Raw genomic sequence first — 13,410 nt, forward strand, 5'->3', positions numbered from 1 at the left:
ATTCCAACATGAATTCCAAATGTATACAGAATTCATTAAATAGATGGGAAAACAAAAAGCATGTAAACGTTAAACAATTATAATGGATGCAAATCGAATGTTATGAGAACGCCTAATGTTGTCCTACTTTTTTATGTATCCTATTATTTTTATGTAAATCATGGTCAGACCTTTGTCTATATGATATTGAAAAACTATTTCGCTTAATATTATAAATGTAATTATCGTGAATAAAAATACAAAAAAGAAAAGCGCGCCTCTTCGTATGTATTAACGTCATCAAGGTGCGACTCACAGGAGAAGTGCTCGGTCCTTACACATGATACACATGATAATGTGTAAATAAAAACTTTAAATGCCTAGGAAATATTCGTTTCATATCAGGCGAACGCTGGATTATCTCCAGTGCTACGAATCGATCATCATGTTACAGTAAATTACAACACACATAGACAGCTCAGCGACGGAGCAAGGTTTGTTTTCAGCTAGCTAACGTTAGCTGTTGGATAAGTCTCTCAATGCAAAACAGTGATATTTCCAAATCTCAAGTTGTCTGACAGTTGAATAATGTATAGATATGCAATTGAAAATTAACCAGAACTAACCCAGTGATAATGACTGGGTATTGATGAGTGACTTGTGTTGCCAATCGAAAAACTGATATAAGCGAGCTAGAGAGCCAACGTTAGCTGTCTAATACACTTAACCTGTTTTGCATAAAATTTGTCCCACAAATTCAGTACAAAGATCCTTGGTTTTAAATTGATGTTCAAGAATGACACCATCGCCATTCCTCAAGTTCTACCTAGGTGAGTCCCATTATGTAATCGTCTTTACATACATTACAGTTATTCCCATGGTGTTAAACACCTGTGTTCCATCTGTCATAAATACAGTGATTGTGATACTGTCAAGTCTGTTTTGGGCTTTGAGGTCTAACCAACGTTTCGGCATCACTGTGCCTTCCTCAGGGTAATGTCATGAATACTTGAACCAGGTTATGTAGACACACAGTGCAATTAGTGCAACCAATGACAGTAGTGAGGCGTGTGTCATAATGATTAAGTTAATTAAAAAGTTAAACTTAAATAGTATATGGCATATTAAATATTATACTATTATCATATAGAAACATAATGGAATATTGTACATCATGCTGGGTTGCAGCAGTCTGTTTGGCATGATAACAAAGGACTTGGCTAGCCTAAATTAGAAACAGACCAGTGCTCAGGCTAGATGCCAGTGAATGAGTCTGTCTGTAGACTAATAAGAGGAATGTCTGTTAGACCGGTTGGTGACCACTGATCTAACCTATCGTGATTGACTTGATCTCCAAGGGATTTCTAGTCAATCGCCAAACATTTCTGTAAAAAAAACAACGACAAAGCCTTGTGTTCCTATTTTTTTATTATTAGTATCGGGCTGATGGTGGTAGGTGCAGCCAATTCAGCTGCCCTGTGCGCCGGGTAGGCAAACTGTTGCCATTTCATGTGTCCGAAGGTACAAACTGCCTTTCCGGTGGGCCTGGAGAGGAAATCAAGTGAATCTGATGGGCCAGAAATATGCTACTGCTGGCCCATCAGATTGCTCAGATGACCGAGTCTGCAGTAACGTAGGAGGCATAAAAGAAAGCTACTGTGATATTTCAAAACGTTTAAAACCATGACTAGAGACTGTCAACGAATACAGCAAAGAGCTGCTGTTTGAGTGAGTTGATGTTTTAAGTTCTTACTCAGCAGTCAACACTAACACCATAAAATGCACGTTCTTCCCATTTCCACTCAGCAGTAATGAATGAGTAGGAAGGAGTATAAGCTTGCGTTATTATTAGCGGCTTGGGTCTTTTTTAATATCAAGGAATATTTCACTTTCTCTGTTCATAGGATTAATAACATGAATTTGTGCATGAGGCAGAAATAATGCGGTGTGACTCGAGTTTCGCCATCAGCTGGAAGACTGTGTCCCTTTTTGGTCCGTGTCAGTGGAGGAAAGAGAGAGCTGAGGTAATGTTGAGACGGACCCTCAGTCTGCTCCTCTCCCGCTGCTGAGACTGACCATCAGTTGCATGCACCATCAGCCCAGTAAAATAAAAAGCTAATTATTTAAATGTATGCTCACTCGGCTGTGTCAAGTAATACAACAATGGATCTATTACCGGTGTGATCATATAGCCTACCTCAAATTTTGAAATACAATTATTTTTTAAATGTCCCAAACAACAATGCATTGGCAGGTAAATTCAAGCAAAGCCAGTATGCAGTGATAATGTATTGGGCCAATAGCTTACTGCACAAACCTCATTGCTAAAGTACTGTTTAATTGGTTAAAACCTCCCTGGGATATGTGGGACGGCAGCGTCCCACCTGGACAACATCCAGTGAAAATGCAGAGCGCAAAACTCAAATAAATTACTATAAAAATGGAACTTTCATGAAATCACACATTCAATATACCCAAATTAAAGCTACACTTGTTGTGAATCCAGCCAACGTGTCAGATTTCAAAAATGCTTTACGGCGAAAGCAAATAATGCTATTATCGGAGGATAGCACCCCAGCAAACAATCACAGACCATATTTAAGCCCTCCCGGCGTGACGCAGAAATAAAGATATAATTCATGCCTTACCTTTGACGAGCTTCTGTGTGCACTCCAATATGTCCCATAAACATCACAAATTATCCTTTTGTTCGATTAACTCCGTCGATATATATCCAAAATGTCAATTTATTTGGCGCGTTTGATCCAGAAAAACTCCGGTTCCAACTCGCTTAACATGTCTACAAAAGTTACCTGTAAGCTTTGTCCAAACATTTCAAACTACTTTTGTAATACAACTTTAGGTATTTAACTTAAATAATCAATACAATTGAAGACAGAATGATCTGTGTTCAATACCGGAGGAAAACAATGTGTAGCATGCTTTCTGGTCACGCGCCTCTAACAAACAGTACACTTCACTGGAGCCTCATTCTGAACATGGCTACTTCCTCATTTCTCAAAGGAAAAACCTCAACCAATTTCTAAAGACTGTTGACATCCAGTGGAAGCGATAGGAACTGCAGGACGGTCCCTTAGAAATCTGGATTCCCAATGAAATCCCATTGAAGAGTGACCTATAAAAAATAATCTGAATGGTTTGTCCTCAGGGTTTTGCCTGACAAATAAGTTCTGTTAGTCAGACATGATTCAAACAGTTTTAGAAACTTCAGAGTTTTCTATCCAATACTAATAATATGCATATATTAGCATCTGGGACTGAGTAGGAGGCAGTTTACTTTGGGCACGCTTTTCATCCAAACGTGAAAATGCTGCCCCCTATCCATAAGAAGTTAATGTTGCATAGGCTTACCTTAAGTCATGTTAATACAAAATTAGAGCGGTAGATCTCGGCATGCATTTTGACTCCAAAAAGGTTGGTGACCACTGGGTTAGATGCTACACTCTTGTCTAAAGCTTCCCAGTCGAAACAGTTAGCGCATATATAATGAAATGTTGACGTTTTTTTTCTCGGCTGTTTGCCCGCATATTTTTTTTCTTGAGTCAAGTCGTAGTTCAGTAGCCGAAGTCAACACTCCCTTCATCTGTGATTGGTCAACAGTAGGAGTGGGAACATGAAGCGTTTGCCATTCAAGGAGAGACGTAGCTTTCATGCTATTTTTTCCACCTGAGAAATACTGCACCAAGCTTCTTAGATGTATAATTGTGTGACTAAGACCCTCGGCAAAAAAAATCTACTTGATTTTGAACTTCTTTAAATTGAGTATTTTGAGGAAGTGTTACAGCTGTGTTTTTGCTACGGTTGCAAGTGAAGGTCTTTAGGGAGTATGCGAGCACAGACGTTCAGTTCGGCTATCCGAGTTCTAGGAGCAAACCTATGTGTACAGTATGTATGATTTAGTTCTTATTGGTTCATTTGTCTTCCCCTTGTCGTTATTTTTCCTGTCCCTCCCTTCACAGCGAGGTCCTGCAAGCAGAGGCTCTAGCCAGGATAGAGGCTGCTAACCCAGGCAACGTTGGGCCTGAGAAGTACTGTCTGAAAGAGTATTTGAGGTGGAGGTCCCCTGCCCCAGCACCACCTGAGGAGATGACAGGGAAATACCGCGCCCAGGACTAAGACTGGACAGCAGGGGGGGGTGAAGGAATCATGGACTGAACTGTTTTTTAGTAGTATATCATGTTTCACTGGAAATATTGTGGATGTTTTTCTGTACAATAAAGGAAACCAGACAGGATTTAGTTTCATTGCCAGCTGTTGTAAACAATGATAATTTGGAGATCGGTGAACTAGAATCTGCTCCTTAGATTCGTGAAGTTGAAAGTATATAATCTTTGCAACACACTATCACATCTAGTGTCGATGGCATGGGTGAATGAAAAGGCCACTTCCTATTGTTCACATAGGTCATGTCTTTAATTAGTGTTGCGTGACGAAACCTACGATAACAAAAGGCAAACAGGCAACATTATCAAAAAGGTAATCGACAAGTCATTCACATTTGCCACAAATACATTATTTATGTCTGGTTTAGATGCAACACAGCTGAGTTAGTGGTGCATGATCGATTACAGCGAACACAATACTGCTTTAGTTCATCAAAATGACAAGTACTATTGTATACTCTGCAAGGCAAGCGAACCAGTACTTGGATACATCAAAGTACTTATTCAACATGCGACACAGGAGTTTGCCAACAGTATAAATGATAATACTTGGTAGCATGGAATAGGTTTAGTGTTAATCTATTGTCATAGGTAAATTATCTTTAAGAGATTAATCAAGATGGGATAAAAGACAATCTTACATCCTAAAGTTTTGCCACAACCTTATGGATACAGAGCAGGCTGATGATGTGACAGATATAGGTGCCAAGCAGAGCACTCTGGGTAAATTAACCTATTCTGTGCCTCAGACCTAAACATCTCCACTGCAACATTGGTGTTCTGAGTTAATGGTATAAGTGATGCCAAGAAGGACTTGGCTGAATCAGTTGCATAAATACACTAAATACAGACTGAAGTTACAAGACTAGACAGCTATTGGATAAGGATGACAAAGGCCAATATTCAGAACCAGGCTTGGCATAAGAGAAAGTAAATAGGATGTTTCTTTTACCCTGTAAAGAGCTTTAGATTTGTTCAGAGCAGGACAGATTCTGACCCTCATAGTGCACTAAGAGAGAACAGTAGGAGAACTAGGACAGGTTAGAGAAACAGAATGAGAGAGACTAGGACAATATCAGCTTTGAAAGCCTACTTTGGACCACTGCTGAAGTGCCTCCTAGTGATGTGATGTACACACACTGAAAGCTAATGCATCTATCCTCCGCTTCAACAGACACTCACAAAACCAGCTTACAGAAACTGAAGGAGGCAAAGTAGGATTTCAAAAACTGTTTGTTGGTTTCGCTCATGTTTTGTTCAACATTTTCTTTCTAGTGGTCATGACCCCCAGGGACGACAGAAGACCGAGATAAAAGATTATGTGCGAACGGCAATGAGTTTCCACTCCCCTACAAACATGTATGTGAAGATCTGACCGTATGTAGCGGTTACAGGTTAGACATGCTTAGTATTCAGGGCTGCATTTGTGTGCAGACGACATGTTTTCATGACACCGCTGTCATTTTAAACTATTCAGAGTGAACCAAGGTTGGGCAGATGTGATTAAATCCAATATAAGGACAAAAATGGCATAGTCTTGAATTATCTAGTCATTAACGTGCAAATCAATTATATTGGCTATCGCAGTATTTGGAGTCGCATATCGTAGGTCTCATATCGCCCAACCCTAGAGTGAATGTTTTTGTTCAAGAAGACCATTACATTTCCAAAACCATGTGATCTTGAATGCAACCCTGATTCTACATAAGATATCTATTGCGTAGCAGGACTACAGATCGATGTCTGGCCTCAAATAACCTCCCTTATGACCCCTTGAATCCTCTCTCCAGTGGCCGACTACAGACAACTGTCTGTAAGTGATGATACTCTGCCCTTGTGCTTCTTCTTACCATACACATATAATAAAAACCAACATGGGCTCCTAAAAGACACCTTTATAGAGTGAGAGTGTTATTAGTAAGTACGAGAGTGAGAAAATCAAAACGCAATCTAAATGCATCTCGTGGTCGGCATCCTTCTAGTGGCTTGGCTGCCAAAACCTGAGAGCCTCAAGTCTGGAGATGCTTCCTCTCCTTGTCTCCTCTCCTTGACCTGCACTTACTTGGTAGGTCGATCAGGATAGGCAAAGGAATAATGCTATTATGTGCAGTTTATTCACATCAGTGCAGATGAAGGAAAGGAGTATAGGCTATTGGAGTATAGACCGAGATGCACCCTCTGGACCCTGGCTCTGGAGGGCTACTCACCAAGGGTGGCGCTGGGTGATTCCGTCACCTAACACAACCTAGTATCAACGAGATCATTGGTCATTTAAAGGGAACTACTGTAGTCTCAGGAGTAGCCTTCTAGCCCTGGGTGGGCAGCCCTGTTGTAAGCGTCAGGTGATGGTATGGGGGTTATGAGAGAAAGAGACAGGGAGGAGGTGTCTGTCAGTGTGTCTTGCTCTTCTGTTCCTGTAGCGTGCGCTGCAGCTCTCTCAGGTTCTCCGACAGCAGCTCCACCTCGTCTAGCCTCCCGTTGAGCTTGGCATCAAATATGTACGCCCGTATATTATCGATCTGCTGCAGCAGCAATTCCTCCTCAATCACGTCAACATCCGGCATCACCTCCTCATCCTCCCCCTCGAAGGGATTGGTCGAGGCTCCCGGCGGGGTACACCCAGCAGCCTCTTTAAAAGGGTTACCTTCATTGTTTTCCTCCTTCACTTCGAAAGGGTTGCCAGTGGCGCCCTCGGCCTGCCCCTGCTCTTCCTCCCCACCCTCTTCCTGCTCAAACGGGTTGTACTCCTTCTTCCCGTTAGCCACCTCCTTGTGCTCCTTCTGTATCTCCTCGAAGAACGGATTGGAAGGATCCTCCACAGGGGTGGAATCTTCCTCCTCAAAGGGGTTGAGGGAGGAGCTGTTCTGTCCCTCGCCACCAGGAGGTGTCACATCTCCCCCCAGCCTCCTCAGCCGGGGGGGTGACTCCTCATCCTGGTCGGTCAGGGCAGGGAAGGCCCTCATGGACAGGGGGCTGCTCTCTGCTTTAGGGGTCAACTCTTCCTCCCCGTCTTCCTCCCTATGGAGGCTCCCTATATCGGTTAGGTTCAGTGAGCCCTGCCAGGTGTATGTGGCCTGGGATCCTGGGGCTTGGCTCTGGGCCCTGTGCTCCCTCTCCCCCCTCTCTCTGTCCTCCAGGCGTTGCAGCTCGTCCTGCTGTAGACTCTCCTCCTGCGCCAACCTCTGGGACAGAGCGATGGCCAAGCTGGTCTGCTGCTGGTCGTACTCATCCTGGGAAACACATAGTTCAACAAATAACACCCTATTCCTACACAGAGCCCTACTGGATGTGGTGCATTGTAATCACAGTACATACAACAATGAATGCCTTGATCAATACTAGTTGTTGTGGTACAGGTCTAATATAATGTAGGTTTCCCCACCTGCAGCTGCCTGAGGTTCTCCTCCAGCATGGCCACTTCGTCATGCCTCTGGGCGGCCTTGGCCTGCCGCAGGAATGACTGGATGTTATCTATCTGCTGCAGCAGGGGGTCCTCCAGCTCCCCGCACGTGTGGAGGGTATCCGAAGAGGGCAGCCATCCCCCAGCTTTGGTAATGCGGGGGGCCCTGGGGGCTTGGGGAGCCTCTCCATTGGTGCTGGCAGCTGGGCGGTTCTTCTCAGAGTCCTGCCTCCTTTTCTGAGCCTCCTGGGCAATCTGGCAGGAAAATAGGAAGGTAAGCTTTTAGAGACATCTTCATTATAAAACACTACTTGTGTTGCTTTTTGCTTGTCTGGTATCAGACATATTAGATCCTTTTTGGAATATCATTGTAGGGTCATTAGTTTAAACAATAAGCAGCCTACTCACTAGTCTCTCCTGCGTGAGCCTCTTCTCCTGCTCCTGCTTCCTCTTCTCCTTTAGGGCCTCATACTTGTCCTTAGTGGGTAGAGACATCAGACCCAGCAACTTCTCCTGCAGGAGGGAGAGAGAAGTATAGACAGTATAGAGATGGGGGGGTTGCTTGAATATAGTATGTAACATTACTGGTGGCAGTCTCAATTATGAATGACATGTTTAGTATGCTATTCAGCTCATCCATAGCTGCTGTGTGTACACTAGTGTACCCTCTGTCTCACCTGGACAAACAGTGTGGCTGTGTATCTGACCATCCTCTGCAGCTGGAGAGTCTTTTGATGGGGTTGTGGCTCCTCCTTCATTCCCAGTGTTAAGATCTTCTTACTGACATGAATATATAGAGAATGTTATAATATGGTCGTTTAGCAGACACTTATCCAAAGTGACTTGAAGTTAGTTAACACATTCTGTAAACGGTATGTACCTCAGTGCATCGATCAGTTCGTAGTATTTCTGGACTTCCATTCTCAGTCCACCAGCCGTGTCCAGGTTATAGGTGGTCTCTCCAGCACTGTGAAATAGGAAGTTTGACAATGAGGATAAAACAACAGAACCAGAGCCTCATATAGCTCTGGCCAAATGTTGTATGCTAAATAGGGAATGAGGTGTCATTTAAGACACAGGCTATATCTTACTTGAGAGACTCAGCCATTCTGATATACTCTGGAGCCCTCTCGTCCACCTTGTTCATGCACAGTCTCAGCCTCTGGGAGGAACACAGGAAGATGGATGGTGAATGACAGGAAGCACACTACATGGTGAACGAGAGGAAGCACACAGAGCTCTGTGTTACCTCGTAGAGCTTGACGATGTCAGGCACGTGGTCTTTCTCCTCCAGTTTCTGCTGTCTCTTCATCAGGGTGTCCATGCAGTGGAGGCAGCAGCGGATCCTCTCGTCATCCTTCTCTTCCAGCATTGAGGTGACGCTGCTCAGGCTGCTGATGCTGCCCCTCCTGGAGCCCATCCCGCTGACATTGCCCCCACCACCTGTTGGAGGGGACTGGGACTGGCTGCCCGTAACACTACGGGCCTCCCGAGTCCCACTGGTCAGCTTGTCTGGAGAGAAGAGAACAAACAGGGTGAGGATTCACTGAGCAACACTGAGATATGTTGTAATAATATGTAATACTGCAGTATGTATGTAAACACATGCACACGTTATATATGTCCATAATGTGGTGTGTTTATGTGTGTGTAATTCTACTCACAAGCCAAAGGCAGGGGCACAAACTCCATGCACTTCCTACACATGATGGAGCCACAGAGGCGGCAGTGGTGTCGCCTGTTCCGAAGGTTGAACTTGTTCCCGCAGTCGGGACAGAACGGAACATCAGAGTCGCTCACCCATGCCACAACAGACTTCTCAATCGCTAGAGAGGAAGAGAATAGGCTTTTCTGGATTCACACAATGAAAATGACATTCAAATCCACACTGTACTCAATAAGAAATGTGGGTCTGGTATAATGTGATGGTGAATACCAAAACACACTGCAATATGATCCCCACTTAACTCACCTCTAATTTTGCCTGCATCTATGTTCATCCTGTCAAAAGCTGTCAGCTGAAACAGAACACAGGATACATGGTGAGTCATGTTCTGACAGTAAGGGCGGTGTAACTGCTACTGTATGTGTCAAAACCACATTGACAAACGACTTGTGATTGCCTGCTGTAGTTTGTGCGAGTCCTCACTTTCTCCAGCCTGATAATGAGCTTGTTGACCTCGATGACATAGTGGTCAATCCGGGCAGCTCTGTGCTTCTTAAAAAAGTCCATATGATTTCTTGTGGCTCCTATGGGGTATAGGAGGGACACCATCAGACTGGATGGAAGGGTGTTACATTACAATGTAACACCATATTTTCAATTCAGTTGAGATGACTCACTAGCATTCAATGACCAGACCAATACATCTCTTATGTAGTGTAGATTTAGTCACTTTATACAATGCACTCTAAATAATGCCACTTTAATAATGTTTACATGTCTTACATTACTCATCACATGAATATACTGTATTTTATACCATCTATTGCACCTTGCCTATGCCGCTCGGCCATCGCTCATCCATATACATACATGTACATATTCTCATTCATCCCTTTAGATATGTGTGTATTAGGTAGTGGTTGGGGAATTGTCAGAGTACTTGTTAGATATTACTGCACTGTCGGAACTAGAAGCACAAGCATTTCACTACACGCGCATTAACATTTGCTAACCATGTATGTGAGAAATAAAATTTGATTTGGCAAGCCCTCTACCACACCACCCCTTTCCTCTACTCCCAGTAACCCCCTGCATACTTCTCCCAGTCTCACCCAACTCCTGAGGCTCCCACATGTAAGGGTCCACTCCGCCATAGTAGAAGGACTCATAACTGCCCGTCTCTGGCTTGTCTTCACCATCCCTCTTCAGCAGCTTGTCTTTGGCTTTCTTAGCCTTCTGGACCAGACCTGCAGCCAACAGGAGAGAGTAGTGATTACTTCAAGCAAGGGTGATAGCAAGGATGCCTTCTAAAAGTATTATCAGAGACCCTTTTGATTTAGAATTTCCTTTGCTCCTCCATGATGTGCATATTTAGTCTGGTAGAGCACAAAATGGACTCACTCTTGAGTTGTCCCCTGACATGTCGATCGTCCCCAGAGTGCTCCTCCTCGTAGTGTTCCTGGAGCTGGTAGAACGACTGCAGGTCCTTCAGGCACAGCGGGCACAGGAAGCCCTCCTTCACCTCCCCTGTGCCCTCGAAGGGGGGTGGGTAGCTGGAGGCCATTTTGGTGGGGGTGGACGCAGGATGGTAACAGAGACACCCAGGGTGTGTGTCTGTCTCATGCCACGCCCAACTGGGTGTGACGCCCACCCCTCATTCGCTCCATTATGACAGGTGAAAGCCTGAGGAAGAAACTGATAGTTTGAAGCAATAACACATAGGTAAGAAGTTCAGACGTGTTTATGGAAGTCATGGTTTAGTGGCTTACTGAATGACGAATTCTAAACATTTCCAGCATTTAAGACTTGTCAGATGACATTGAAGTCACTGATTAACGTTACCTACTGAACGCTAATTGCTCACGTAAATCCTATGCATGGCGTTACCTAAAGGAACCGCGTTTGAAAGAATAAACAGATTAGCTAACTAACTTACAATAGCTAACAATGGCTGTGTTTACAACTCTCCATAAGCCAGTGATGGCTGTACTGGATAACGTTAGCTAGTGTATCTTTACGGTAGTCATCTGTCTCACCTTGTATCTGATCGAGGGACATATTGGCAGTAGGCAGGGACATACTTTGATTAGAACCAGCCAGTCATAGATAGCTAACTAGTTAGAACTATTCACACTAGCTAGCAATTAGCTGGCTAAAGTTAGCAAAAGGCTAACAACCTAGCTAACTAACGGTTAACTACTGTAGATAATGACGTTTCGCCAGTAGTGAGTATACCGTTTGCAATGATAAAAACTAACCAAATACGCATTTTTGTACTTACATATCACAATGTAAACCTGTTAACGGTGTAGTTTATGAATTAAATGTTGACAGCTCGCTGCAACACTCTCCGCGGTTGAAAGGTTAGCCGCCCCAGCCTAGTCATGTGACTAGCATACAGCCAAGACCGGAGGAAAGAATGGACAAAAATGCACGTGGATGGGGAAAGCCAGATGGCACCTATTTGACTTTCTTCTATATGTCCTTTTTTACAACAAGAAATATACATTTATCAGAGGAAACAAGTGTTCTTGGACACATTGAACATCACAGTGGTGATGTCCACCCCTTTCTTTATACCTCAGAGGTCCTCCCTAGAGAGGTTTGCGGTTCAAACACACAAAAGACACACCCTCGTCGACTTACCCTCCCATTATGGGGGAATCCCCGTTGCTATCTTGTGTCGGCGGTCCAAATGATTAGCCAAGCAAGGGAAGTTTGCAACTTAAGCCCCCGTTTTTAGTCGATTTTGCGAGTGTACACTTATGTTCACACGCGGGCCTAAAACTCCCCATAATTCAATTCGCGACGAATGTACATCCGCTAAGAAAAGTCCGCGAAAACTTAAAAACAACATAAATGTAACATAAAAGTGTAAGTAAAAACGAATGCAAAAAAGTTAGAAATGGTGCTACTAATGCAAATGACGGCACAAACACGTCTCGTTAAAAGTAAATATATTTATGTTTGGTTATCTTTTGGAAATTGTAAAAAAGAAAACATTTTTCTTCTTCTGAAGTTCAAGCTAGGCAGACTAACGTTAGTTAGTTAATTAATTTACATCATACAGTAGGCACATATTAATTATATATTTAATATAAGTAGACGCACTCATAATTGACTGTAGCGCATATAAAGCAGCCACAAGCTACCTCCTCAATGCCCACCTAATCTTCACTGTCACTTTCAACCTTGTTGAGGATGGCTCATTGTCAGGCTCAAATTTGCCCGGATGGCCACCAATTTTTTAACCCTTGTATTGGTCAGCCTGTTGCGTGCTTTGGTGTGTGTGTTCCCAAACAAGGACCAGTTGCGCTCTGAGGCGGTTGATGTTGTTGGGATTTGGAGGATAACAACAGGGGAAAGAGCCTCAGATCCACAAAGTCCCTTCCACCAGGTGGCTGATGGGATATGTTGGCACAACTGCCATATTGCATCTCCATCCCAAAGCCCTTGCTTGGAAGTGTACTTTGCCAGACTGCCAAGAACCTTGCCCTCATCCAGGCCGAGGTGGCGAGACACGGTAGTAATGACACCATAGGCCTTGTTGATCTCTGCACCAGACAGGATGCTCTTGCCAGCATACTTGGGGTCCAACATGTATGCTGTGTCCAACATGTACTCTTTTGATGTATTTCAGAACTGCAGTTTCCTCTGCTTGGAGCAACAGTGAAATAGGCAGGGCAGTACGGATTTCTTATCTTACATCTGAAAGCAGAGTCTGAACATCAGACAGGATGACATTGTCTCCCACAATCCGTGCAATGGTTACTGCTATAGGTTTCAGGAGTTTCAGGCTGCTTACCACTCTCTCCCAAAATACATCATCCAGGAGGATCCTCTTGATGGGGTTGTCCATATCGGCAGACTGTGATATTGCCTTTTCTTGGAGAAACTCCTTCCCCTCCAGGAGACTGTCAGACATGATGACAACACTACCCCAACGGGTGTTGCTGGGCAGCTTCAATGTGGTCCTCTTATTCTTCTCACTTTGCTTGGTGAGGTAGATTGCTGCTATAACTTGATGACCCTTCACATACCTAACCATTTCCTTGGCTCTCTTGTAGAGTGTATCCATTGTTTTCAGTGCCATGATGTCCTTGAGGAGCAGATTCAATGCATGAGCAGCATAGCCAATGGGTGTGATGTGAGGGTAGGACTCCTCCACTTCAGACCAAGCA

The 13,410-nt window shown here is 43.9% G+C and overlaps 1 protein-coding gene and 1 long non-coding RNA gene across 2 annotated transcripts; one reads left to right on the forward strand and one right to left on the reverse strand.

The window, feature by feature from the left end:
• The first annotated feature begins 280 nt into the window (after positions 1–280).
• LOC129830434 (uncharacterized) lies at positions 281–4,234 on the forward strand. Its single transcript, XR_008755517.1, has 3 exons — positions 281–473; positions 741–809; positions 3,960–4,234. It is a non-coding gene; the product is annotated as an uncharacterized LOC129830434 (long non-coding RNA).
• Positions 4,235–4,389: 155 nt separating this feature from the next.
• Positions 4,390–10,906, reverse strand: LOC129830433 (rabenosyn-5-like). The gene is made up of 12 exons (XM_055893010.1): positions 10,631–10,906; positions 10,342–10,476; positions 9,713–9,813; positions 9,536–9,581; positions 9,228–9,389; positions 8,813–9,075; positions 8,655–8,725; positions 8,444–8,530; positions 8,241–8,343; positions 7,972–8,076; positions 7,546–7,818; positions 4,390–7,393 (listed from the first exon to the last, which is right to left on the reverse strand). The coding sequence occupies exons 1-12, from the start codon at positions 10,791–10,793 to the stop codon at positions 6,554–6,556; spliced, it is 2,349 nt and encodes a 782-aa protein (XP_055748985.1). The 5' UTR covers positions 10,794–10,906; the 3' UTR covers positions 4,390–6,553.
• Between the last annotated feature and the right edge of the window lie 2,504 nt (positions 10,907–13,410).

Source organism: Salvelinus fontinalis, chromosome 31, assembly GCF_029448725.1.
Source record: "Salvelinus fontinalis isolate EN_2023a chromosome 31, ASM2944872v1, whole genome shotgun sequence".
In the NCBI taxonomy this organism is placed as follows: Eukaryota; Metazoa; Chordata; class Actinopteri; order Salmoniformes; family Salmonidae; genus Salvelinus; species Salvelinus fontinalis.

What these genes read in the sequence shown, in the direction of transcription:
- LOC129830433 (XM_055893010.1), bottom strand. Translation starts at nt 10,793, where the DNA reads ATGGCCTCCAGCTACCCACCCCCCTTCGAGGGCACAGGGGAGGTGAAG. An exon ending in TGTCAGGGGACAACTCAAGA is followed by an intron (nt 10,477 to 10,630) that starts GTGAGTCCATTT and finishes TGTTGGCTGCAG; the next exon opens with GTCTGGTCCAGAAGGCTAAG. An exon ending in AGAATGGCTGAGTCTCTCAA is followed by an intron (nt 8,531 to 8,654) that starts GTAAGATATAGC and finishes CCTATTTCACAG; the next exon opens with TGCTGGAGAGACCACCTATA.